Source organism: Salmo trutta, chromosome 5 (genome assembly GCF_901001165.1).
Source record: "Salmo trutta chromosome 5, fSalTru1.1, whole genome shotgun sequence".
NCBI lineage: Eukaryota > Metazoa > Chordata > Actinopteri > Salmoniformes > Salmonidae > Salmo > Salmo trutta.
The window spans coordinates 46,752,313-46,778,302 of NC_042961.1; the positions used below are offsets into that span (position 1 = coordinate 46,752,313).

Consider the following 25,990-nt stretch of genomic DNA (forward strand, 5'->3'; position numbering starts at 1 on the left):
GGGCCTACAGGAACAGTATGTGTGACCCACCACCTGGATTCGGTCCTATGTAGCAACATTATACCAGTGTTTTTTTATATTGGATAAAAGTAGAGACTCAGAGATGGTATGTCATACACTGCATTTCAGGAACAACAAGAAATTGAAAGCTGATAAACTCGTAACCCCACTTTTGAGGAAATGGCCCTTGAATGTTTTTGTACACCTACTGGAGAGCTCTTCTTTGACTACACCCATTCAGCATTGGTCACACCCTCTTAAGCCTTAGCCCCAACCATCTCTTTAAGGATTCACGTAAGGCCATGTGCTAAAAAGAGTGAGTAGTGTAGTAAATAACCAAAGATTTCAAGACTAAAAGTGGTAAAAGTAGTACCCTACAATTAGGAAAAACTCCAGGTAAAAATACACTTTATCTAGTCTTTGGCCTATATCTTAATTTGACTTTTGTACAGGTCATGTTGTTCTTCACATTGCCACCTCTGGTAAACACACACTATATCAAATACATTCTAAGTTGATTTGTCACATGCAGAAGGTTTTGACGGTATAAGGAAATGGTTACTTGCATATTATAGTAGCAATATCAATAACTGTGTCCAGATATAAACATTTTATAATTATTAGACGATGCTTACCCAGACACACTTGTCTAAATTGATGGGTTATGTGAAAAAATGCTATAACCACCCCCCAGCCACATCTAGCTAAGTGGATGGGTCACTATTGTCTGGACATGTACACATGTTCATGAAATACTTTAGAGGGCCGTAATCACCCACAGACACACCTGGCTAACTTGATAGTTCATGTAATCATCTGGCGAATTGGAGTCTTTTCTTTAGACATGTAGCTAGCTAAACATTGAACTGGCATGATCCCAACTCATACTACTACCAATACAAATGGATTGTCATAGCTATAGTATGAATCTGTAGGTAGCTAAAGCTAACCGACTAGGTTCAATGGTAGCTAGCTAGCTAACATTAGGCTATAACTAGCAATGCAAATGGCGTACCTACACAGATCATACACATAATGTTAGCTAGTGAGCCAGCAACAGTACACTTTAACTTGCAATGAAAACAATGTTCTGACAAAATTAGAAACATATAATATCTGAGAATGTAGCTAGACTCTTACCCGTATACATGGATGAACACTTCATGGCAGACTGGAACCATTTAACTCCATTTTGGTTTGTAGCTGCATCTTGTTTGGCCAGCGTTGTGTCAAGTCACTCCGGTTCACATTGACCGTGGCGTGTGCAGAAAGTAGCCCAGCACAACTTTTTCCAGTTGATCTGTCGAGAGCGCCTGCTAAATTCAGGGCATCAAAGATGTTGAGAAAAGTTGCAAAGCTTTTGTAGTTCTCGATGGCTAACGTTATATCTTTAAAAAAAATCAGCGGTAGAAAGGATTATCAACACATACTGAGCAGCTCATGTTATAGACAGAAGTATGCGACATGGCAGACCAATCCAAACTCATCTCCTGGCATGTCCAGCCTATCCAATATCTCAGCCAATCATGGCTAGCAGGAAGGTTCCTCCTTTTTCCTGGCTAAACCAACTAGGCTTGTAATTTACCAATTGTATTAGTATTTACAGATGGAATACAAGTTTGTTATTAAGGCACATGAAAGGTCACATGTTCCAGAAGGCATTTCTACCAACAACAAAAAAACGTATTTTGATGATAAAAATGAAAAAAGACGTTCCTATGAAGTAGTGACATGCGACATGCACCTAGCTTCCTGAAACGGGTCACATATGACATGTTACTAGTCAGCCCTATGGGATGGAGAACAACCAAACCAGAAAAAAAATCTTACTGACTTGTTTTGTTTCTGCAAGTCTTTTGACTAACGTTTGTGTAGAGTAGAAAAATTGTGCCCTATAGTACACAATTGAACCTTTCTCTCTCTCTACCTCTCTCCCTTTGTCTCTTACAGCATGGAGGAGTGTGAGGCCCTGTGCACGCGCATGGCCATCATGGTGAATGGACAGTTCAAGTGTCTGGGCAGCATCCAGCATCTTAAGAGCAGGTGAGGCCTTGACAGCGGCACTAACAGCTTGGCCACAGCCTTAATGCTCTTAATGGGAAAATTCCAATGCAATGTACATCGAGTGAACAACCTCAATTTGTCAGGGCATGGACTCTACAAGGTGTCGAAAGCCTTCCACAGGGATGCTGGCCCATGTTGACTCCAATGCTTACCTGAGTTGTGTCTAGTTACCATGCCCCGTTCAAAAGGTACTTAAATATTTTGTCTTGACCATTCACCCTCTGAATGGCACACATACGCCATCCATAACTCAATTATCTCAAGGCTTCAAAATCCCTGTCTCCTCCAATTCATCTACTCTGATTTGAAGTGGATTTAAAAAGTGACATCAATAAGGGATCATAGCTTTCACATGGATTCACCTGGTCAGTCTGTCATGGAAAGAGCAGGTGTTCTTAATGTTTTGTACACTCAGTGTTTAACAACTTATACTGAAGCCCTGCGAAATGAGTGACATACAGAAACGCTATTGATCATTAGCCTTAGCCTTAGGTACACTCACATGTACAGTACGTAGGCATGATGCTATCTAAGGTTTGTCTGTATTCTATGAAGGCCAGTACCCTTGTAAAGGGATTCCAGTATTAAGCAACAAGGCCCTAGGAGGTGTGGTATATGGACAATATACCACGGCTAAGAGCTGTTCTTAAGCACAACACAACACAGAGTGCCTGGACACAGCCTTTAGCTGTGGAATATTGGCCATGTATCATAAACACCTTAGGTGTATTATTGCTATTATTATATTATATATATTTTATTAAAATTTTTATTTTACTAGGCATGTCAGTTAAGAACAATTTCTTATTTACAATGACGGCCTACCCCAGACAAACCCGGACGACGCTGGGCCAATTGTGCGCCGCCCTATGGGACTCCCAATCACAGCCGGATGTGATACAGCCTGGAATCAAACCAAGGACTGTAGTGACACATCTTGCACTGAGATGCAGTGCCTTAGACCGCTGCGCCACTCGGGAGCCCATTATATTATCAACTGGTTACCAACGTAATTAGAGCAGTAAAAATAATTGTTTTGTCATACGTGTGATATACGGTCTGATACACCACCATCAGCCAATCAGCATTCAGGGCTCGAACCACCCAGTTTATAATGACGCATACATCATCAGTGTTTCTCAAAATCAGAGGTGATTATTTCTTGGTAGTTCTCAATAACATTATGGACATTCGGTCTAGCCTTAACGGAGCAAGCCACCCTCTCCGTCTCTAAGCTGTGACATGAGTGTGTCCTCATTTGGCAGTCTTTGGGAAATCTGGGATTGATATGTCCATTCTTTATCCTCCAATGTATGCGTTCAGTTGCCATGCACACTGTGATAAGCAACATTTTGAAATCTATTTTGAATTGAATAAACTTTATTCAATGCAACATGGTGAAGTAAACAGATATTAGCCTACAATTCCATAGAGTGCATTAGCATTAGTCTTGATGTATTATGTTAATAGCGCATGTTGTTTTTTTCCCCCTTTAATGATGTTGTAGTAAACAAGTATTGCTATTATAGTATTTTACAGTACAGGGTTAGAGTTAGGGTTCTATCCATGTAAATAACACACATTGGTTTTTCCCCTCATTCACGTATTGAATTGAATGACTATTGAATTGAATAAGCATCGTCCGGGTTAGGGAACGGTTTGGCCGGGGTAGGCCGTCATTGTAAAATAACAATTTGTTCTTAATTAACTGACTTGCCTAGTTAAAGGTTAAATAAAAAAATAAAAAAATAAAAAAATGTTTATGAACATGCATCCATCTCATCCATATTACTGTAAACCAGGGTTCCCAAACTAAGTTTCCTGGGGGTGTCATGGGACCTTTTTTGTTTTTACCCCTTTTTCACCCCAATTTCGTGGTATCCAATTGGTAGTTACAGTCTTGTCCCATCGCTGCAACTCCCGTACGGACTCGGGAGAGGCAAAGGTCGAGAACCATGCATCCTCCGAAACATGACCCTGTCAAGCCGTACTGCTTCTTGACACAATGCTCGCTTAACCCGGATGCCAGACTCACCAATGTGTCGGAGGAAACACCTTACACCTGGCGTCCGTGTCAGCGTGCTTGCGCCCGGCCCGCCACAGGAGTCGCTAGAGAACGATGGGACAAGGGCATCCCGGCTGGCCAAACTCTCCCCTAACCCAGATGACGCTGGGCCAATTGTGCGACGCCTCATGCGTCTCCCGGTCGCAGCCGGCTGCAACACAGCCCGGGATCGAACCCGGGTCTGTAGAGACGCGTCAAGCTCTGCGATGCAGGCCAAACAAATTCACAATTGTTTAAACAAATCTATAACCGCACATTATGTCGTGATGCTTTATCCTAGAAACAAAATGCCCGATATCTTCATCTCTATGACATTCAGAAGCTGAGCTAAACATTCTAAAGTCAGGACTGGGAAGTAATGTTTTGCAACGTGTGACTCTGTCGCTATCATTTATCTATTCACTTTCTGTAAAAAAGAATATGTATAATTAAATTAAGGTTTCATATAAATTCTAATAATAATAAAAAAAATTGCGGATTAATATTTGGGGAAATCAACTATTTTCCCTATTTATTATTATTAAAAAGCCAATCTAAAAGATGTCAATAGTCTTGGTAAGCTACGTAGACTTGCAGGAAGTTAGTTTCAAAACAACAAAATGTTCGTAGGTCGCTCAATTGAAGACTGTTGGTGGTGTATTTAATTAACAATAACACAAAAGGTTGGGGAACCCTTGGTCTAAACCACAAGATTTTTTTTTTGTGTGAAAATAAATCCTTCTTTGTCTCTTCCATCTTTACCCGTCCTGTAATGGCATTTATACACGCCTCTTAACACATTTAGTCAGGCTCCATCTCCAATCTCCCCCTGACCTTAAACCCGGCACTTAAGTATGCTCTCTGATATTCACCTGACATTTTCACAAGGCCAACCCCCTTTTGGGCCATCTCACATGTGGTGATGAGGGTGTGGGTGGGGCCATCCATTATGTTGTGCTGGGGGGGGTTGACATTATTACAGCAGTATCGTGTGATCTTCTAGTAGGACATTACAGACTAAAGGGACGAGGGGGGGCGATCCATTTTACAAGTCAGAGAGTGGGGAGAGGACGGGTACGGGTGGAAGGGGAAGGGGGAATGTATGCCTACGTTAGGTCGGATGCTGAAATGAGCAACGGGTGTCAAGGATATTTCCCATCGAGAGGGTTGATGTCATATCCTCTCTGTAGCCGTTAAATCAGAGAAAAGAGAGCGGGGGTGCGGGGACAGAAGAAAAGGGAGAGAGAGGAAAGAAGAGAGAAGAATATAGAGAAGGAGAGAGTGAGAGAGAGGAAGAAAGCCATGGGCTGACCTGTCCCTCCCAGCTGTTGGTGTAATTGACAGATCCTCCGTGTCAATGACTTCCTGTCCTCAGGGACAACGAGGCCGCCCTAAATCATTTGAGAGACACTGTATAGTTAAGGGATGTGGAAAGAGGGAAGAGGGAGGCGCTGAATGGGTTAACCCGTGCTCTAGTCTACTGTATAGTCTATGCTGTCAGCCACAGCCAATCACTCATTTCTCCCACTTCATAGACCAGAGCAGGGGGGAAAAAAACAGATAAACGCATTGGCAGTTTTTTTTGTTAGTAATTTTAGGTCACATGACTTTTTTGGGTGTGGCTGTTGAAATGCTATCGCTCAGTTCTTGCGACACAGTGAATAATTTCTAATTAAGTGTCGCTATCTCTTTCTCGGCTCATGTAATTCATGTTTCATGAGGTGTGGGCCCCGTTAATGACTCGCCGCTGTTTTCCTTTCCACTCTTCCCCCTGCCACGCACGCCCATGAAATGTGTCCACTTTCCACTCTTCCCCCTGCCACGCACGCCCATGAAATGTGTCCCCAAAGCAGGTGTGGGGGGGGGGGGGGGTTCAGGCAGAGAAACGGGACAGGGGGGGAGGGTGGTAGCAGAGCGTTTGATCGACCATCTTTAAAGTCAAGCTGCGCAAACCACTCGGCAATGTAATCTGTCCACATTTACCTGTGGAAGCATGGCATCGCTTTTCTTCTGCTTGTTTATGTAAATGGCCCGGCCATGCTGTGAGGGAGGGGCGTGTTTACGCAACATCTCACTATTACCCAAGTTGTTGCCGATTAGGAGACGGGAAGACTTCCATCAGCGTGTGACTGGAGGGGGTCGAGGCGGGTGGCGAGCCGCTGGCACGCAGTGGTATTAACGACTGACCTGCGTGATGGGCAGGGCTTCTTCCCCCCCCCCCCCCCCATCCACCTCATCATGGGTGAGAAAGAGTATGGAATCTCTCCACAGGATGCCTCTCACATTTTGACTCCGTATTGTGTGTGTAATACCTGCTAGTCCACCTTCTTCCTCTCCGTCTTCTCGTCACCCCACCCGCGCACTCATCCTCCTCCTCCAAAACGTCTCGTTACATTACCTTTATATGTTCATCCTCCAGCTGCCTCTCTCTTTTTATCTCTCTCTCCCTCCGCCCTCTCGCTCAGTTGGGGATGGAACATCAACCCACCCTTGTTTGTGCTGCCCCCTTCAGGCCACACCGATGACCTGTCTTCCCACCTTCTCATTGGAGCTGCCTGGCTGGCGGCCTCCTTGTTTTAACAACTCGCCCCTGTATATCAATCAGGTCCAAAAAGAAGCAAAAATAGCACCATTCAAATCAGAGAGAGACCTCTTAACGCAGTTAGGGGACGGATAATGTTTTAAGAGGACGCCCTCCATTATCTGGGATCGTGATTGTTTTTGACCCTCTCTACCCACCTGCCCCACGACCGGGTCGGCTCCGTTGCATTTCGAATCAATCAATCGTTCGTCGGAGGAGAGAATTTATGAAAGCCAAAAAGAGAACCGGGGAGATAAATAAGTGGCTGTAAATATACTTTTTACAATCCAGGAGCGTCAGATCCAGTTCAGTCCCAGGTGTTTAGTAAAGTGAAATGAAGTGCACGGCAGTAAAAAACCTTCCATAGCTCCCATATAAGCTGGTCAGGGGAAGGGAGAAGGACGCGGGAAGCTGGTGTTCTTTTCCTGTGACTGACATCATTCATATTTAGTATTTTATGAGGATTCCCAATTAGCCTCTGCCGAAGCAGCAGCGACTCTTCCTGGGGTCCAAAGAGGAAATTAAAACTTAACATTCATACGTCTGGAGAATAAGGGTTTATGCGGCTAGCAGGAGCTGTATTTCGCTGCATCTCAGCGTTTTTTCCTCCGTCCTTACTTAGAGAACCAGTGCAGTCACAAACATGAGTTTCATGTGTTTTATATACCCTGAGTATACAAAACATTAAGAACACCTGCTCTTTCCATGACAAAGACTGACCAGGTGAATCCAGGTGAAAGCGATGATCCCTCACTGAAGTCATTTGTTAAATCCACTTCAATCAGTGTAGCTGAAGGGGAGGAGACAGGTTTAAAGAAGGATTTTTAAGCCTTGAGACAGTTGAGACATGGATTGTGTATGTGTGCCATTTAGAGGGTGAACGGGGTATGGTAGTAGGTGCCGGGCGCACTGGTTTGTGTCAAGAACTGCAATGCTGCTGGATTTTCACAGTTTCCAGTGTGTATCAAGAATGGTCTACCACCCAAAGGGACATCCAACCAACTTGACACAACTGTGGGAAGCATTAGCATCAACATGGGCCAGCATCCCTGTGGAACGCTTTCGATACCTTGTAGAGTTCATGCCCCCGAAGAATTGAGGCTGTTCTGAGGGCAAAAGGGTGGATGCAACTCAATATTAGGAAGGTGTTCCTAAAGTTTAGTTTGCTCAGTGTATATTTCTACACTGAGGTTGGAATGATATTGTGAAAATTATGATAATGCTCTTTTAGTGTAAGAGCTGTTTGAAAAGACTGCCTGAAATTTCAGCCTGTTTTGGTGGGATAGAGTTTTGTCCTGCCCAGTTAATTGACCAATAAGAAAAATTTCCAAACCTCTCTGCCAGTGACAACACATTTTCAGTTTCACTTTCCACTCAGACCACTCCCAGACAGTGCACAATTCTTGCTTGAGAAATGGCTCTTATCAAAGAAGCTATTTTTTTTTTACCATTTTAATTGAAAACAATCAGTCAGGTACTTAATTGTTACCCAGCCAGAACTGATTAGATATTGAGATATAAACAGCTGCATTGGACCTTTAAGGGAAAAGAGTGAAATAAAATATAAACGAAAGCTGCGAAGTGCATTTAATGCATTAAGGTAATGTTGCGCGCAGCGCCGGAGAGTTTTATAAGAGCATCTAAAAGTTGTGATCAATCTGAGGAAGTTGCCTTTGAGATGTCTAATAAATTTGTGCATTGACTATGTGGATTGACTGCGTTGCACTGTAGCTAAGTAATACATTATCTAACTGACTGTTAGTGTCTGAGATGGATGGGGAAATAACACCCCTTACAGTTTACAATGCATCAGCTGTTATTAATACCCATTGTACACGGACAGATACAGTGTGTGAAATCCTCTATGGCCATCGAAAGCATGTGGTGTCTGTTTGAGGCATATATCATGCGTATGCGTACATATTTATGTATGCAGTGTATGTTTTGAAGTGTGTGCGTGTACACGTGTCCGTGTGGATTCATGTCTGTCTCTCTGAGTGGAAGCGTGTGTGTGTCCATTCCAGACCTCATCTGAAGAGTACCATATGTATTTTCAACTCCAGCCTTGAATAAAACATGCCTCTGCACCGTATATATCCATCGCCCATGGCTTCTCCCTGCTAGGGAGCTTCAGTGATGACCCTTACAGGCGACCTCTGTGTGTGTGACCCATCGAGGACTTCCTGCCTGATCAAAGCACGGCCACCCAAGCCTGGGGTGTGACCCCTTTCCCCACTCCCTTCAACCCCCCCTGGACACCAATATGGGGGGTGTTTGGTGACCTTTTCCCTCTCTTCCTCAATCTTTTCAAGAGGGGAAAGATGGGAGAGGAGAGTGTAGAGGATAGATGATAGAAGAGAGATGGGATAGAGGAGAGCAAAGAGGAGAGATGGAGAGTGGAGAGAGGATAGATGGGATGGGAGAGATACTGAGAGGAGAGATTGGAAAGGAGATGTAGAGAAATGCACAGCACTCCAGCAACAGCTTTCTGAAGCTGGAGGTTATGTGCTTGAAATGACACGGGAGGGACTCCAACTGAGTCGGGAGATAAAAGAGGAGAGATGGAAGAGGAGAGATGGGAGACGAAATAGATGGAGGAGAAGAGAGATGAGAGGAGAAATGGGAGAGGAGAAATAAGAGAGGGGAGATGAAATGGGAGAGGAGGAGAGTGTAGAGGATAGATGGGAGAGGAGAGTGTAGAGGAGAGATGATAGATGAGAGAGGCGCAAGGAGAGATGGGAGAGGTGGGAGGAGTTATGGGAGAGGATAGATGGGAAAAGGAGAGAGCTGGAGAGGAGAGCTGGGAGAGGAAAGAGGATGAGAGAGATGAGATGGGAGGGGAGAGATGGGATAGGAGAGGATGAGATATGAGAGAGACGGGAGAGGAGAGATGGGAGAGGAGAGATATGAGAGATGGGAGAGGAGAGATGGGAAAGGGGAGACGTGGGGAGAGGGGAGATGGAAGAGGAGAGATGGGAGAGAAGAGGAGAGAGGAGAGACGGTAGAGGGGAGATGAGAGGAGAGATGAGAGAGAGAGAGAGGAGAGATGAGAGAGTGGAGGAGAGCATGGGAGAGGAGAGATGGGAGCGGAGAAATGGGAAAGGGGAGACGGGAGGAGAGATAGGAAGGAGGAGAGATGAGAAAGATGGGAGAGGAGATATGGGAGCGGAGAGATGGGAGAGATGGAGGGGAGAGATATGAGAGATGGGAGAGGAGATATGGGAGAGGAGATATGGGAGAGGAGATATGGGAGAGGAGATATGGGAATGGAGAGATGGGAGTGGAGAGATGGGAAAGGGGAGACGAGAGATGGGAGGAGAGATGATGAGATGGGAAAGGAGGAAGGAGGAGAGATGGTAGAGGCGAGATGAGAAAGTGGAGGAGAGAGTGGAGAGGAGAGATGAGAGGAGACATGGGAGAGGAGAGAGGATGAGAGATGGAAGAGGAGAGATGAGCAAGAGGAGAGATGAGATGGGAGAGGAGAAAATAGATGGGAGTGGAGAGATGGGAGAGGCACAAAGAGAGATGAGAGATGGAGAGCGGAGAGGAGATATGGGAGAGGAGACATCGGAGAGAGGAAAGGTGGGAGGAGTTATGGGAAAATAGGAGGGCTGGAGAGCAGAGAGGAGAGATGGGAGAGGAGAGATGGGAGAGGAGAGATGGGAGAGGAGAGATGGGAGAGGAGAGAGGATACGAGATGGGAGAGGATACGAGATGGGAGAGGATACGAGATGGGAGAGGATACGAGATGAGAGGTTATGAGATGAGAGATGGGGAGATGGGAGGAGAGATGGAGAGCGGAGAGCGGAGAGGAGAGATGAGAGATGGGAGAAGAGGAAGAGAGCAGAGAGATGAGAAATGGGAGAGGAGGCGATATGAGGGGAGATGAGATATGGGAGAGGAGAGATATGAGAGAGGAGAGAGGAGAGAGGATGAGAAATGGGAAAGGAGAGATATGAGAGGAGAGATGAGATGAGGGAGATGAGAGATGGGAGAGGAGACTGGAGATGAGAGTAGAATGGAGAGGAGAGATGGGAGAGGAAATAAATAGAAGAGAGGAGAGATGGGAGGGAATAGATTAGAGAGGAGATGAGAGATGGGATAGACGAGAGGAGAGACGGGAGAGAGGAGAGGAGACATGGGAGAGAAGACATGGTAGAGGAGCCATGGGATAGGAGACATGAGAGATGAGACAATAGAGAGGAGAGAGGATATGAGATGGGAGAGGGGAGTAGATATGAGAGAGGAGAGATGGGAGAGTAGAGGAGAGCACACAGCCATGCCATCTCCATAGAGAAACGTTGGCAGTGGAATGGCCCATACTGAAGAGCTCAGTGACTTTCAACATGGCACTGTCATAGGATGCCACCTTTCCAACAAGTCAGTTCATCAAATTTCTGCCCTGCTAGAGCTACCCCGGTCAACTGTAAGTGCTGTTATTATGAAGTGGAAACGTCTAGGAGCAACAACGGCTCAGCCGCAAAGTGGTAGGCCATATAAGCTCACAGAACGGGACCGCCGAGTGCTGAAGCACGCAGCGCGTAAAAATCGTCTGTCCTCGGTTGCAACACTCACTACTGAGTTCCAAACTGACTCTGGAAGTAACGTCAGCACAAGAACTGTTCGTCGGGAGCTTCATGAAGTGTGTTTCCGTGGCCGAGCAGCCGCACACAAGCCAAAGATCACCATGCACAATGCCAAGCTTCGGCTGCAGTGGTGTAAAGCTCGCCGCCATTGGACTCTGGAGCAGTGAAAACACATTCTCTGGAGTGATGAATCACGCTTCCCCATCTGGCAGTCGGACAAATCTATATGTGCCCTGTAAGGAAACAGCGCGCAGCTACTATCTACTATGCCAATACCAGAATGGGTACACTCACTATATAACGCAACATTGTTTGTGAGAAAACCATGAATTGAGTTGAAAATGTTATAGAAACCCATTGAACTTTTTTTTTCTGATTCAGTGCATGGAAATTTAACCGCAAAAGGTATTTTAATGTGCACTATGTCATCCCGCACAGCCTTTTTTCTGCGACAGGTTAATTTGATGGAAACACATCTCTAGTGGAAAAATGCGCATGTTGTTTTTATGCCGATTTTGAGAGAATGCCAAGAGTGTGCAAAGCTGTCATCAAGGTAAAGGGTGGCTACTTTGAAGAATCTCAAATATAAAACATATTTGTAGTTGTTTAACACTTTTTGTTGGTTACTACATGATTCCATATGTGTTATTTCATAGTTTTATTCTACAAATAAAGAAAAAGCCTTGAGTGAGTAGGTGTGTCCACACGTTTGATTGGTACTGTAGGAACAAGTGGTCAATCTGGGATTGGGCAAACAATTGATGAGGGAAGGTAACATTTTACATTGTGGTCGAGATTATTTTCTATTCAAATCAAATTGTATTTCTCACATGCGTGGTAAACAACAGGTGTAGACTAACAGTGAAATGCTTACTTCCGGGCCCTTCCCAACAATGTAGAGAGAAAGAACATAGAGAGATAATAGAAGAGCGATAGCAGAAGTAGTAAATCCACAACGAGTAATGATCACTTATATTATTGTGAGACGACCGAAGGGTAGAAATTGGAAAATGAATAATACATACCGCCACTCTCCTGTTGGAGTATAGCGGAGAAAATAGAGCACAGAGAGAAAACAGAAAGAGAGCGAAGACGAGAGAGCGAGAGCTCATTGATCAGCCTCTTCTTTCTGCTGCTGGGGAGCGCCGTTTGATTACACATGTACGGCTGAAACCTCTTCTAGCGACGCCCCCGAGCATTATTGGATAAAAAAAAACATATTGTCTTCGCTGAGCTCAGCACCTCTGAAAGCTTAGCTGCGCCTCGCCACTCTGAGCGCCGGCCGATTTCCTGTCTGGCTCGATCCCATCGCTAAATGGAAGGGGCGTTTGTCAGACTCATGATGATTGGATGATGAATCAGACTGGATAAGAGCTAAATCTCAAAAAGGGTGGGATTTCAGACGACTGCTACTCAGACTGGCTTCTCTGTTGACGTTGCTCTTTGTTCCTTCAAACTTTGTACTGAAGGCCTATTTCAAATTGCTACGAAAAGAAGTCCACAGGACTGTGTAATCACAGAGAATTGGACAGATAAATCATGGATGGTAAAGAATAGTTGATCTTCTCTCTCGTTTGTTATTTCCTATTTAAATGTTGACGTTCCGTTCTAGCAATCAGAGGAATGAAGAATATGCGTTTTAATCTAGGATTTCAAATAAAGTATTCAATCAGCACATAGACATGGCTTTGTTATTAGGTATAATGATGTATTCCCATTGAAAGGCTCTGGGAGTTGACCGTCATGTTGAATATGTACTGCTAGTCTCTGTTCCTATCGCCATGCAGACGAGCGTACAATTTAGAATGAAGCAATGTATTTGGCCTTGGATTCTACGTTGCGTGCTAGTACGGACATTGAAAAGAAGCCATAATACGGCTGAGGCTTACACACCACGTCTCTAATTACTTTTAAGAGGTTGCTGCCTCTCCTTGCATATAGCACTTAGCAGCCCCCAATGGACATTTTCCACGGCTAAATATAACATTAGGGGATTCATTAAGCAGAAAACAACGGTAATAATAGTACTAACAACAAAATAACACTGGTCTCACTCGACTTAGCATAAAAGCCAAGGAATGTTAAAGGCTGGTAGCCCATTCCAGCTTTGAGGGATCATTGAATGTCAACGTTAGAATCATATTTTTGTGGTTTTTATTTGATGTGCCGGTGCATTGATTGGGATTTGTTTTAATTATTCATGTCAGAGTACACAGTGTAACTAAATAGAAAGTGAATTAATGCACACCGCTTTATACAAATAGATTCGACGAGTGAATCTCATCATATGCTGATGTGCCTTAAGTATTTCACAGAGGTCTTTGGAACAATGCTTTTGTTTGCACATTCTTAAGAGACCTGGAAATAATTTGATAAGTCAGACTTATCTGATTTTGGATTCACAATAACAAGTCATTACTAGGCCTCATTGCCATACTCCTACCTAATTCTTTTGAGGCAATCAGTTTTTCTGAATTTCTTTTCTGAATATAGAAATAAATAATGGGATTGAGACATTGTAATTTGCAGAGGTATGACTTTTTCCACATTTTGTTACGTTACAGCTGTAACGGGTGTCGTGTGTGGAGGACCAAGACGCAACAGGAAAATGTATACTCATCTTCTTTTTAATTATTGAAGAAGGTGAAACAAAACAAAACACGTATACAATATGAAAACGACTCTGACAGTTCCGTCAGGTGAAGAACACAAAACAGAATACAACTACCCACAAAGGGACAGTCGAAAACAATCTCCATAAGTATGACTCTCAATCAGAAACAACGATGTACAGCTGTTCCTGATTGAGAGCCACACCAGGCCAACAAAGAAATACACAACCTAGAATCCTAGAATACCAAAGCAAGAACATACACCAAAACCCCTGAAACACATAAATACAACACCCCTCTACATACACATAACCCCCGAACCACATAAAACAAATACCCCCTGCCACGTCCTGACCAAACTACAATAACAAATAACCCCTATTACTGGTCAGGACGTGACAACAGCCTTATTCTAAAATGGATTCAATTGTATTTTTCCTCATCAATCTACACACAGTTTTGCTAATTTATTACATTTTTTAAACTAAAATATAACATTTACATAAGTTTTCAGACCCTTCACTCAGTACTTTGTTGAAGAACCTTTAGCAGCTATTACAGCCTCGAGTCTTCTTGGGTATGATGCTACAAGCTTGGCACACCTGTATTTGGGGAATCTCTCCCATTCTTCTCTGCAGATCCTCTCAAGCTCTGTCAGGTTGAGATGTTTGATCGTGTTCAAGTCCAGGCTCTGGCTGGGCCACTCAAGGATATTCAGACTTGTCCTGAAGCCACTCCTGCGATGTCTTGGCTGTGTGCTTAGTGTCGTTGTCCTGTTGGAAGGTGAACCTTCGCCCCAGTCTGAGGTCCTGAGCACTCTGGAGCAGGTTTTCATCAAGGATCTCTCTGTACTTTGCTCTGTTCATCTTTGCCTCGATCCTGACTGGTATCCCAGTACCTGCCGCTGAAAAACATCCCCACAGCATGATGCTGCCAACACCATGCTTCACCGTGGGGATGGTGCCAGGTTTCCTCCAGACGTGACGCTTGGCATTCAGGCCAAAGAGTTCAATCTTGGTTTCATCAGACCAGAGACTCTTGTTGCTCATGGTCTGAGAGTCCTTTAGGTGCCTTTTGGCAAACTCCAATTGGGCTGTCATGTGCCTTTTACTGAGGAGTGGCTTCCATCTGGCCACTCTTCCATAAAGGCCTGATCGGTGGAGTGCTGCAGAGATGGTTGTCCTATCTCCACAGAGGAACTCTAGAGCTCTGCCAGAGTGACCATTGTATTCTTGGTCATCGCCTTGACCAAGGCCCTTCTCCCCCGATTGCTCAGTTTGGCTGGATGGCCAGCTCTAGGAAGATTCTCGGTGGTTCCAAACTTCTTCCATTTAAGAATGATGGAGGACACTGTGTTCTTGGGGACCTTCAATGCTGCAGAATTTTTTTGGTACAATTCCCCAGATCTGTGCCTTGACACAGTCGGAGCTCTATGCACAATTCCTTCGACCTCGTGGATTGGTTTTTGCTCTGACAAGAACGGTCAACTGTTGGACCTTATATAGACAGGTGTGTGCTTTTCCAAATCATGTCCAATTAATTGATTTTACCACAGGTGGACTCCAATCAAGTTGTAGAAACATCTCAAGGATGATCAATGGAAACAGGATGCACCTGAGATCAATTTCAAGTCTCATAGAAAATTAAAATACCCATTTAAAGAAGGTATTTCTGTTTTTTATTTTTTATAGATTCGTCAAAATTGTAAATAAAACTGTTTTCGCTTTGTCTTTATGGGACATTGTGTGTAGATTGCTGATATTGAAAAAAATATTTAATCAATTTTAGAATAAGGCTGTAACGTAACAAAATGTGGAAAATGTCCAGGGGTCTGAATACTTTCCGAAGGCACTGTACATACACTAAGAGAGATTTTGAGGCATTCTGAAAATATACTGTATGTCCTTAGATTAGGATTGGCTTTAAGATGGCCTAAACGTATCAAGACATGCACGTATCAAGACATTTTAAGTCTGAATAATAGAAAATAAACTATACACCCGAACCTTGTCATAGTGGGTGTGTTCCACATCATCTGTACAGATTGTACGATCGTTATGTAATGTTTCTTTTTTACCTTTATTTAACTAGGCAAGTCAGTTAAGAACAACTTCTTATTTACAATGACGACCTACCCCGGACAAATCCGGACGACGCTGGGCCAATTGTGCGCCGCCCTATGGGACTCCCAATCACGGCCGGATGTGATACAGCCTTGAATCGAACCAGGGACTGTAGTGACGCCTCTTGAGATGCAGATGCAGTGCCTTAGACCGCTGCGCCACTCGGGAGATGTGGTTGCTGAGACATTAAACACTTAAACAGTCCAGAAAATAAACACTATGCTTGAGTCCCAAATGGTGGCCTATTCACCATGGGGTGCCATTTGGGACACAGACTACATTAAACAACCCCAGGTATTTTAAAGATCTGATCATCTGTGCAGACCTGTGTTGAAACTGTGTGTCTGGAATGCAGCCAACATGTCACACTGTGATCCACTGCTTACATATACAGTAGGTACACCCAAAGCACCATGGGTAATTCTACATGCCAACTCATGGATTTGTCCAAACTCAGGATGTAGCGTCAGCACCTAGCATTAGCACCTTCTGAAGCAGAGCTAACAGCGGAGGGAGGGGGAAGAGAGGGATGGGAGAACAGCAGTAGGAGGAGTGAATATTCCTTCAGGCGACGGAAAAAAAACTGTGGCGTTGGCCGACTCCCGCTGTTTGTGACGCACCTGTTCCTCGACACGCTGCACCGGATGCAAAGGGAGCTTTCAACGAGCCGGGGAAATGAAGATCAATTATGCCTCCCCCCTCCCTCGCTCCCCATCTCCTACATTCCATCCCTCTATCCGTCCTTCTCCTCCTCTTTCATCACATTATGTTTGCGCAAGGGTACCACCAAATTCAGCACAGTGAGGAAATAGAAGCATATTATTTAAGTGCTGCTGTTAAATTCAGGAGTGTGCACTTTAGCTTGGGTGGTGCATAGACATAAGGCAAGGTGAATATGGAATCAAGGGAATTCGCTGGAGCATACAAAATTGTTCCAAAAGGGCATTTTATGGTGTGTAATTTACCAAACTGCACTAACCTTGAATAACCTCACTTTTTTTGTGTGTGCGTTCTTGTGTGTCAACAGTCAAGTAGAGGTTGCTTATATTTGTCCTGTTTCACACATGTACAAGTGAGCAACCTGTACAAGTGTGTGGTGTGAAATGGAAATATGTTTTTTGCATATCCCACCCTTGGAAAGCGGGGTCAAGGCCAGGGATCAGCCATTATTGACTGCAACCCTGGAGCAAATAGGGTTAAGTACCTTGCTCAAGGGCAGACCGACAGATTTCACTTAGTCGGCTTGGGAATTCAAACTAGCAACCTTTCAGCAGCCAACACTCTAACCATTAGGCTACCTGCCGCCCACATTAGGCAAGGTGAATATCGAATCAGGTGATATGCTGGAGCATAGAAATTGTTCCAAACAGGCACTAACCTTGGATAACCTCAAGTTTTTGTGTGCGTGTTTGTGTGTGTGTTTTTGTTGGTTTTGTGTGTGCATGTATGTGTGTGCCTTTTTGTCAGTCCATATGCTTTAATTGATGTGTAGTGTATGTGTTTATCCATGTGTCTGGTTTTTCTAGGTTTGGGGACGGCTACACTGTGATCGTGAGGGTGGGCGGCTCGCCCCCCGCTCTGGGCCCCGTGGAAGAGTTTGTCCACGAGACCTTCCCTGGTAGCGTACTGAAGGAGAAGCACCACAACACGCTGCAGTACCAGCTCCCCCACAGCGAGGGCGCTCTGGCCAACATCTTCAGCCAGTTCACCACTCATCAGCAGAGGCTGGGTGTGGAGGACTACTCTGTCTCCCAGACCACTCTGGATCAGGTAACCAGATTAAACCCTTCATTCAATTGTGGTTCTGGTTGTGGACCATAGAGAGATAATAGTATTTCTATGGTATTTTACTGTATTCTGTTGTGGGGACACACCATGTGTGGAGGCTTTTGTTCCATCCCTGTACAAACAAGCTTAATTCAACAAATCAAGGTATTTTTTTGTGTATGGCGGTATGGGTGACTCTGATCCTGGAGGGCAGGAGTGTGTGCAGGTTTCTTTTCTTGGAAGGTGTGTTAAGGCTGGAGTAAACGTCTGCAGACACTGTGGCCCTCCAGGAGTGAGATGCCCATCCCTTTTAGGCATACATTATCTATAGAACACATTTCCTTTAAGACTTGTACACTGAATGCTATTAGACTTGATGTCGAATGTCGACTGCCTCACCCCACGTATCTGATGTGATGTGTGAAGCTTGAGATCTGTTGCAATCAAGCCTCAGTGAGAAAGTGCCTGGTCTTCAAAGCACAGCAGTGAAGGAGTAAGGCTTGACTAGAGCACCTTCAGAGGGGCAAAGGTCACCTGTCCACTCATCCTTGGGGAGGAAAGGAGTGGAAAGAAGGACTGTCCAGAATAAAACAAGCCTCAGGGTGAGAGCCTCTCAAAAGCAGCTGCCAGGAGAGGAATGCTGGAATCCTTCAGGAAGGAAGGAAGGAAGGAGGAGGGATAAAAAGAAAGAGTGAAAGAAAGAAAGAAAGAGTGAGTGAAAGAGAGAAAGAGTGAGTGAAAGAGTGAGTGAGTGAGTGAGTGAGTGAGTGAGTGAGTGAGTGAGTGAGTGAGTGAGTGAGTGAGTGAAAGAGTGAGTGAAAGAGTGAGTGAAAGAGTGAGTGAAAGAGTGAGTGAGTCAGTGAAAGAGTGAGTGAAAGAAAGAAAGAAAGAGTGAAAGAGTGAGTGAGTGAAAGAGTGAGTGAGTGAAAGAGTGAGTGAGTGAAAGAGTGAGTGAAAGAGTGAGTGAGTGAAAGAGTGAGTGAGTCAGTGAAAGAGTGAGTGAAAGAAAGAAAGAAAGAAAGAAAGAAAGAGTGAAAGAGTGAGTGAGTGAAAGAGTGAGTGAAAGAAAGAAAGAGTGAAAGAGTGAAAGAGTGAGTGAGTCAGTGAAAGAGTGAGTGAAAGAAAGAAAGAAAGAGTGAAAGAGTGAAAGAGTGAGTGAAAGAAAGAAAGAGTGAAAGAGTGAGTGAGTGAAAGAGTGAGTGAGAGAAAACAATAGAAAGAGATAGAGAGAGAACCAACAATGCAGCCATTCTGTAATAGACCATACTGTATTTACCAGATCACAGAGACTAAATAAATCACATGCGGGCTATAAGGTCACTGCACTAAAACACAAAGGGGATAAAAACCAACACCTATGGGGGACTGAGACCAGACAGTCACCTTTCAGCTGGTGATTTATTGATGACAGTCCTGACCTATTGTACTGTAAGACCTGGCTCGCACTACAATTAATATTGATCCGGCCCCAAGGCTGAGGCGTTAATGCCTATATTGAAAGACATTGGCCGTGTCCGAAATCTGTCTTGCCTACTACTTAATAAAACAACATACTGTGTACTAATCATACTATATACTATTTAGATCGTACTGTTGTGTGGTAAGCTACAAATATCAAGATACTAGGCTCACCCATACTGAGAAGGTGTCATCTAATATGCAATGGTGTTGTTTCCCAACATTTGTCCATTTTGGTACAGCCCGTCCCCTTATCTGATTATCAGCTGATTATCAAGTATGTATCAGCTGATTATCAAGTATGTATCAGCTGATTATCAAGTAAGTAGCCGGAATGAGTCATAGGAGCTGGAGCCTAGCTCCTTACAAAGCAAGTACGGGTATCCAGATACAGCATTGTCCAAAAGCCACTGAACTTATGAAGTACATGATTCACTGTACCGCAAGACTGTACTTTGTTGTGCATATTGTTCTCTGAAACTGAGTTTTTCACAAATTGAAAACACAATATTTAACTTGAGCACGAGGATGCTATTCCTCAACTGTACGTGTTAGACATTATCTTCACCTTCATGGAAAACAAAGGGTTACCTTTTGTCTGATAATGAGGACAAGCACTGATGCAGTGATAACATTACCATCTTCTATGTTCCTGGATTGACACCTAAAATGAAGTGGCACGTCCATTTTTACTGTACCTTACATCCCTGAGAAAAAAAAAGTGATTTTCCACCACACACCACAGAGAGCATTTCAAAGACAACGGAGCACATAGCTGGGCATGGACTGGGACGGCCTGCATTTAAAAAGTTCACCGAGGCGTGCGTGTGCCGCGCAGGGACTCCACCTCCAGAGCGGCAAAGGTTAATTGAGCGCCTCTGCATCTTTCTCCTCCTTGCCACGCATCGGCAGCCATGTAATAAACACCCGAATGCCCCCTCGCCATAATTAATGCCCACACCCATCTTTTATGAACAAAATGTCAGTGAAGACCAATGGAGCATGTGGTCTAAGTTATAATAAACGAATTGTTAGAAGATGAGAGGTGATTAGAGAAACATGTTTGTAGCGAGTACACTGGGGAAAGAGATGTTATTACTGTGTGTGCCGTATGAAATGCTAGTATTTGAAAAGGTCACATGCTCCGTTCCACCAATCTAAAGTCTTTGAGCAGATGCAGGATATTAAATATCTTCACCATATGATTAAACTATGCAGGATATGTATGCTCCCATGTGGGTTATTGGTGACAACATTTTGACCACTTGCGTAGGTCTACATCAGGCCTGCCATACGGAGCGCTCTATTGTTTAGAATGCATTCATAAACGCAACCTTGTTTCCAGCCTTGACAAATATACAGTAGACAACTTAAGAAGTGCAGCAGTATGTGGTCTGGATATTGTATTGTCTGTCAAACTCTGATATGTAAGGTCAAAGGCATCAATGTTTTAAGCCTCTTAGCATACTGTATTCAACCAATGGCATCTGGGGTCGAGGGTGAAATAATCCTCCTGATAGGCGGAGTTGAAGAAGGTGTTGTTGTTTTTCAACTGCCTCATTTTCTCCCTGACAAGATGTCACAGCCGTCAAGTTATTGAATGGAAACTGAAGAAGAAGAAAAAAGGTTTGTCAGACATTTTTGTAAGGAAGCATTTTGCTAAACTTTGTCTGTCAGTTTCAAAAGCCCAAAGAGCCGAGCACTACAGTTCTTCACTGCGCAAGTCCTCCCCAATTTAACAGGACGTTTCTTGAAACAGGATCTAACACTCAAGGTCCTCCTCCATCAAAGGTATCACATACTTACCGTCCCATCTGACTTTTCTCTGGAGTCTCGACCGAAGACTTTCTAGTTCCAATTAAGATGGTCGACATTATCTGACACTAGAACGGATCGGGGAAATCGGTGGAACACCTCCCCTTTCTTTTCAAATGAAACATGCCAGGCTGATAACAGCCAGTTATATCACAACTATTGCATCAAATGCGCTGTACTGGGCTTTCACTTTAACGCTGAAGCTAGAAGAGGGAATTTGATTCCACCAGGGATTCAGAAGATGCCTGTGGAGGAGAGGAGGAGGAAGAGCTGAGGAGGGGTAGTGGGTGGTGGAAGGGAGTTTTTTTGTTTGAATCATTTTGTCTTTGCTGCCGAAAGGAAATAGAAGTGCACTTGCTCTATGCCTCGAAGGGGACTGTATACATATTGTGTGGCATTATTTTATTGGCTGTAACTGTTGAGGAAGATATACTTCATAGGCAGTGCTTAATGGACTTGGCGGAGATAAAAAAAAAAAAAAAAAAAAGAATAATAATCACTTCCCCTGTAAACGGTTGTTTCACTGCAGAAACAGTCTCCGCTTAAGTGACTCAGATAGCATGGTATAATATTAGTCAGGTCGATCCGTTGTTATACAATCTGGCCGTTCCACATTTCCTCTCGTAGTACATATAGTCACGTCATATCTTAATATATATGGTGGCCTTAACGGGCCTTTTTGTTTTATGTCTTGTCCTTCTTTCCTAATACTTTACCTGATGAAGACTTTTACTGTTGTTTCCCCACCCCGTAAAGCAGACCAAGGTTGATGTCTGACTCCTTTTCACCGTGAATAAAGAAATTGTTGGGGGGGGGTTAATAATTAACAGGATACGTTCTGTCTTGTTTCACAGTGAAGTGTAAGATATTTAAGGATACATCATATAAACATGTTTTGTTTAAATTTCATTAGAAGAGGCAGATCGAATATGCTGATTGACTTTCGGTTTAAATGTTGAAATAATTCTGAAAACAAAACAATCTTTAAACATATTTGAAGCCCATTCATATGAACAGATGTGTGTGTGTGTGTGTGTGTGTGTGTGTGTGTGTGTGTGTGTGTGTGTGTGTGTGTGTGTGTGTGTGTGTGACATGCAAGGACGTTCTATCTACAGCTACTCTTACCACCATGTCTTCATCTTCAGGTCTTTGTCAACTTTGCGAGGTACCAACAGGAGGAGGACAATCAGGCCCTGCAAGTGTATGACAACAAAGTGGACGTGTCCGACGAAATGCCAATGGAAACTCGGATCTCAACCGACTCAACTGTACCAGAGAGCGTCTGAGTCACTTCAGATTCCATCACTAAATCACAAGCACTGTTTATCTCAGGTCTAAGCTTGTAGATAGCTTTTGTATGTTTTGCTTGTGCCATCTGCCATAATGAAATTTTGCTATGTTATTATTGAAATGTTAAACGTGAACAACACATATAATGGAATTCCACACCTAGCAGAGCAAAATAAAAATGTGATTGGTCTACCTGCATCAGAGGAGTGTGAGGTCATCAATGTTTAGATTAGATACTGTTATTTTCGGGGATTGCTTGATTGTGAAAAACAGAAATACAGATTTTCGTCAGACCTTGTCCTGTTTGCCAAATTATATGGCTAGGAAAACACCTCTTCCTCAAAGGTCAACACATTGATTCTATTATGTTGCCCCTCGACATTCTCTTACGATCGTTGTTGCAGTTGTTTCACTACTGACAAAACAGTGAATGCTTCCCAAATGGTACCCTAGTTCTTTTACAGTGCACTTCGTTGGACCAGATCCAGATCTTCCAGGACCAGATATTTTCATGTTATCCTCTCCTTCATTCCAAAATTAGAATGGCATGCCCTGCTTTGCAAAATATGCTTTGTGTGCAATACGGAGTCGAGAGCCTTCCGGTGTGTATTTGCAGGATACATTTAGCCTACCCTCTAACCCAAGAACTTTGTGAAGAAGAAATATTTGTTTCCATTTTTGTTTATTTTCGACTACCCAGGTAGATATGCGTGTAATATAACTATATTTGGAATGCGGGTAGTTTTTAACAATGGTGAAACCACCAAACACTTTGCCAGTAAAATAATGGTTTATTTTTGACAATACACACATAGACACGCATATATTACAGCTATATTGAGAGAGTGTGAGTCGTCCTTTTTTAACAATGGTGAAACCACACCAAGCACTTTGTCAATTTGCCTACATTACCTTGCAAGTGGAATTAGCACTTTCTAATGCAAATAACTTCTCTGTATGTTCAAAGGGTTTACTTTAAGAGCCCAATGTAATTTGTATGCCGTTCAATGTCTCCCGTATTATTATCTTGTTCATTGCAAAGAATAAGGAATCCCATTTGTACTGAATATTGCTTTATTCCAGGACAGATGATTAAACATTTGCACAAATTGGCAAGCGACTACAAGTTGAATTTGTAGATCCCCAGCTTTATTTCCTCCGGGATTTATTGGGCCTTGTTTGGAAGTCACTTTTAGCCACTTGAAAGATATGCGGCAGCCACTTTTAACTTCTGACTCTGCTGCTTCAATAAGTGCACCATTATTGTATTCTTTGTTTAACACTCCTTTTTAATCTGTCTCTGTCGTGTAACTCACAAGTGCAGCATTTCAGCTTTGACATAGAACTCTGCAAATGGTTCGATGGTGAGTTACTTGTTTATAGCCAAGTGGACAGTAGTTTACCATAATAAACAGACACGCTTTTTATCTTCCCCCTGCTAACCTTTCTTTTTTTTATTCAAACACCAAGTTCCCTCAAAATACTTTTTATTCAGTTTTATTAACAGCATTTAGATGTGTCAAAAGAGCATCAAAACGCTACATTTTTCTTTCTCAATGTGCACGTAAACTATGAATAAACAATGTCAATTTTGACAGTTATGAGATATCAGCACTCTTCTCCTCTGAAACCCTGCCAGTTCTGGCCATGCTACCCATAGGCCTTTGCTCTCTTTGCTACCAGCCCCATGAATCCTCCAGATGCACAGCACCTCTTCTCCTCCACTACATATGCATTTCTGGTTCATTTTTTCACCCACTACCTATCTTTATCGAATGTAGTCTCACTCAGTGTTCATGTGTTGTAAATCCGGAACACTTCAATTAGTATGATAGTGTGATATGTATTAATTAATAAAAGTAAATCCGAACACTCCAATTAATATGATAGTATGATATGTAGGATGTCCATTATCCATTTCGTATGATACGTTACGAGTTACAATTCATACAATATGTTACGAATTTGCAAATGTATAATGTTATGAATTCCAATGGCTAACGTTAGCAAGGTAGCTAACTTTAGCTAAGTTAGGGGTTTAAGGTTCGGGTTAAGGTTATGAGTTAGGTTAGGGGAAGGGTTGGCTAACATGCTAAGTGGTTACAAAGTAGCTACATTTCTAAAGTGGTCCGTAATGAGATTCGAACACGCAAACTTTGACTTTCACGTTATACGCCCGACCAACCCCCTTACTTTAGATTTTGCCTTAAGTAACCTTTTGTCTTATGTAACCATTCCAAACATAACATATCATATCATCACTTGAGTGTTGCAGATTTACGTTTACTATGTTATGTGTAGTCTATGAGACCAGGCTGGTTTGCATGGTCTCCCTGGTTTTGTCTGTGTGTCTGTCACACTTTGACCTTTAGTCCTGGGGCTCATATCAGGAAGTGGATGACTGCAGTCCTCCAGAAGCTTCTACCATTCTTCACCTGCAGGAGGTATCTGCCATGCCATCTCCTAGCCCACAACAACATCTGGGTAGATACCAATGCAGAAAAGACTGCACCTAGGAAGGAAGCATATGCTTGGTAGAAACATGGTGGACGTCGTCAGTAGATAAAGTCTGTGGAGGTTTGCTTATTAACCTGTCTGGGCAAGGTGGGACGTTTGCGTCCCACCCTAGTCAACAGCCAGTGGAATCGCGTCGTGCGAAATACAAAACCTCATAAATGCAATAACTTCAATTTCTCAAACATATGACTATGTTACACCATTTTATAGATACACCTCTCCTGAATCGAACCACGTTGTCCGATTTCAAAAAGGCATTACAGCAAAAGCAAAACATTAGATTATGTCAGCAGAGTACCCTGCCAAAAAAAATCACACTGCCATTTTCAAAGCATCTACATGCATCACAAATACCCAAAACACAGCTAAATGCAGCACTAACCTTTGACAATCTTCATCAGATGACACTCCTAGGACATCATGTTACACAATACATGCATTTTTTGTTCGATAAAGTTCACATTTATATATAAAAACAGCATTTTACATCGGCGCGTGACGTTAAGAAAATATTTTCCCTCAAATGCTTCCGGTGGATCAGCGCTACAATTTACAAAATTACTATTCGAAAACATTGTTAAAATTTAATATTGTCATTCAAAGAATTATAGATTAACATCTCGTTAATGCAACCGCATTGCCAGATTTAAAAATAACTTTACTGGGAAATCACACTTTGCAATAAACGACATGGTATGCTCAGAAAAATAGGCTAGGCAATACATGTTAGCGCCATCTTGGTTGGAACCATCTAAAATCAAAAATACTATCGTAAATATTCCCTTACCTTTGATTATCTTCATCAGAAAGCACTTCCAGGAATCCCAGGTCCACAACAAATGTAGTTTTGTTCAAAAAAGTTAATAATTTATGTCCCAATAGTTCCTTCTTGTTAGCGCGTTCCGAAGGCTACTCATAATGTACTGAAGCGCACGGGACTTGTCGTCACGAATGTGCAAAAAATATATATTTACGTTCGTTCAAACATGTCAAACGTTGTATAACATAAATCTTTAGGGCCTTTTTCAACCAGAGCTTCAATAATATTCAAGGCGGACGATTGCATTGTCTTACTAAACGTTTCGAAAGGGGAGGGTAGCCATGGGCGCCCGCATCATAGTAGTAAATGGCCC

The 25,990-nt window shown here is 43.2% G+C and overlaps 1 protein-coding gene across 2 annotated transcripts in view; it reads left to right on the forward strand.

Moving 5' to 3' along the window:
- The window catches only part of LOC115194265 (ATP-binding cassette sub-family A member 1), a 220,755-nt gene extending 196,983 nt beyond the window's left edge, over positions 1-23,772 (forward strand). For both annotated transcript variants that reach the window (XM_029753857.1, XM_029753858.1), the window contains exons 48-50: positions 1,951-2,043; positions 17,537-17,780; positions 22,196-23,772. In XM_029753857.1, the coding sequence (XP_029609717.1) occupies positions 1,951-2,043; positions 17,537-17,780; positions 22,196-22,336 (478 nt within the window). In that variant the 3' untranslated portion in view covers positions 22,337-23,772. The remainder of the gene's footprint in view (positions 1-1,950; positions 2,044-17,536; positions 17,781-22,195) is intronic.
- Positions 23,773-25,990: the final 2,218 nt, after the last annotated feature.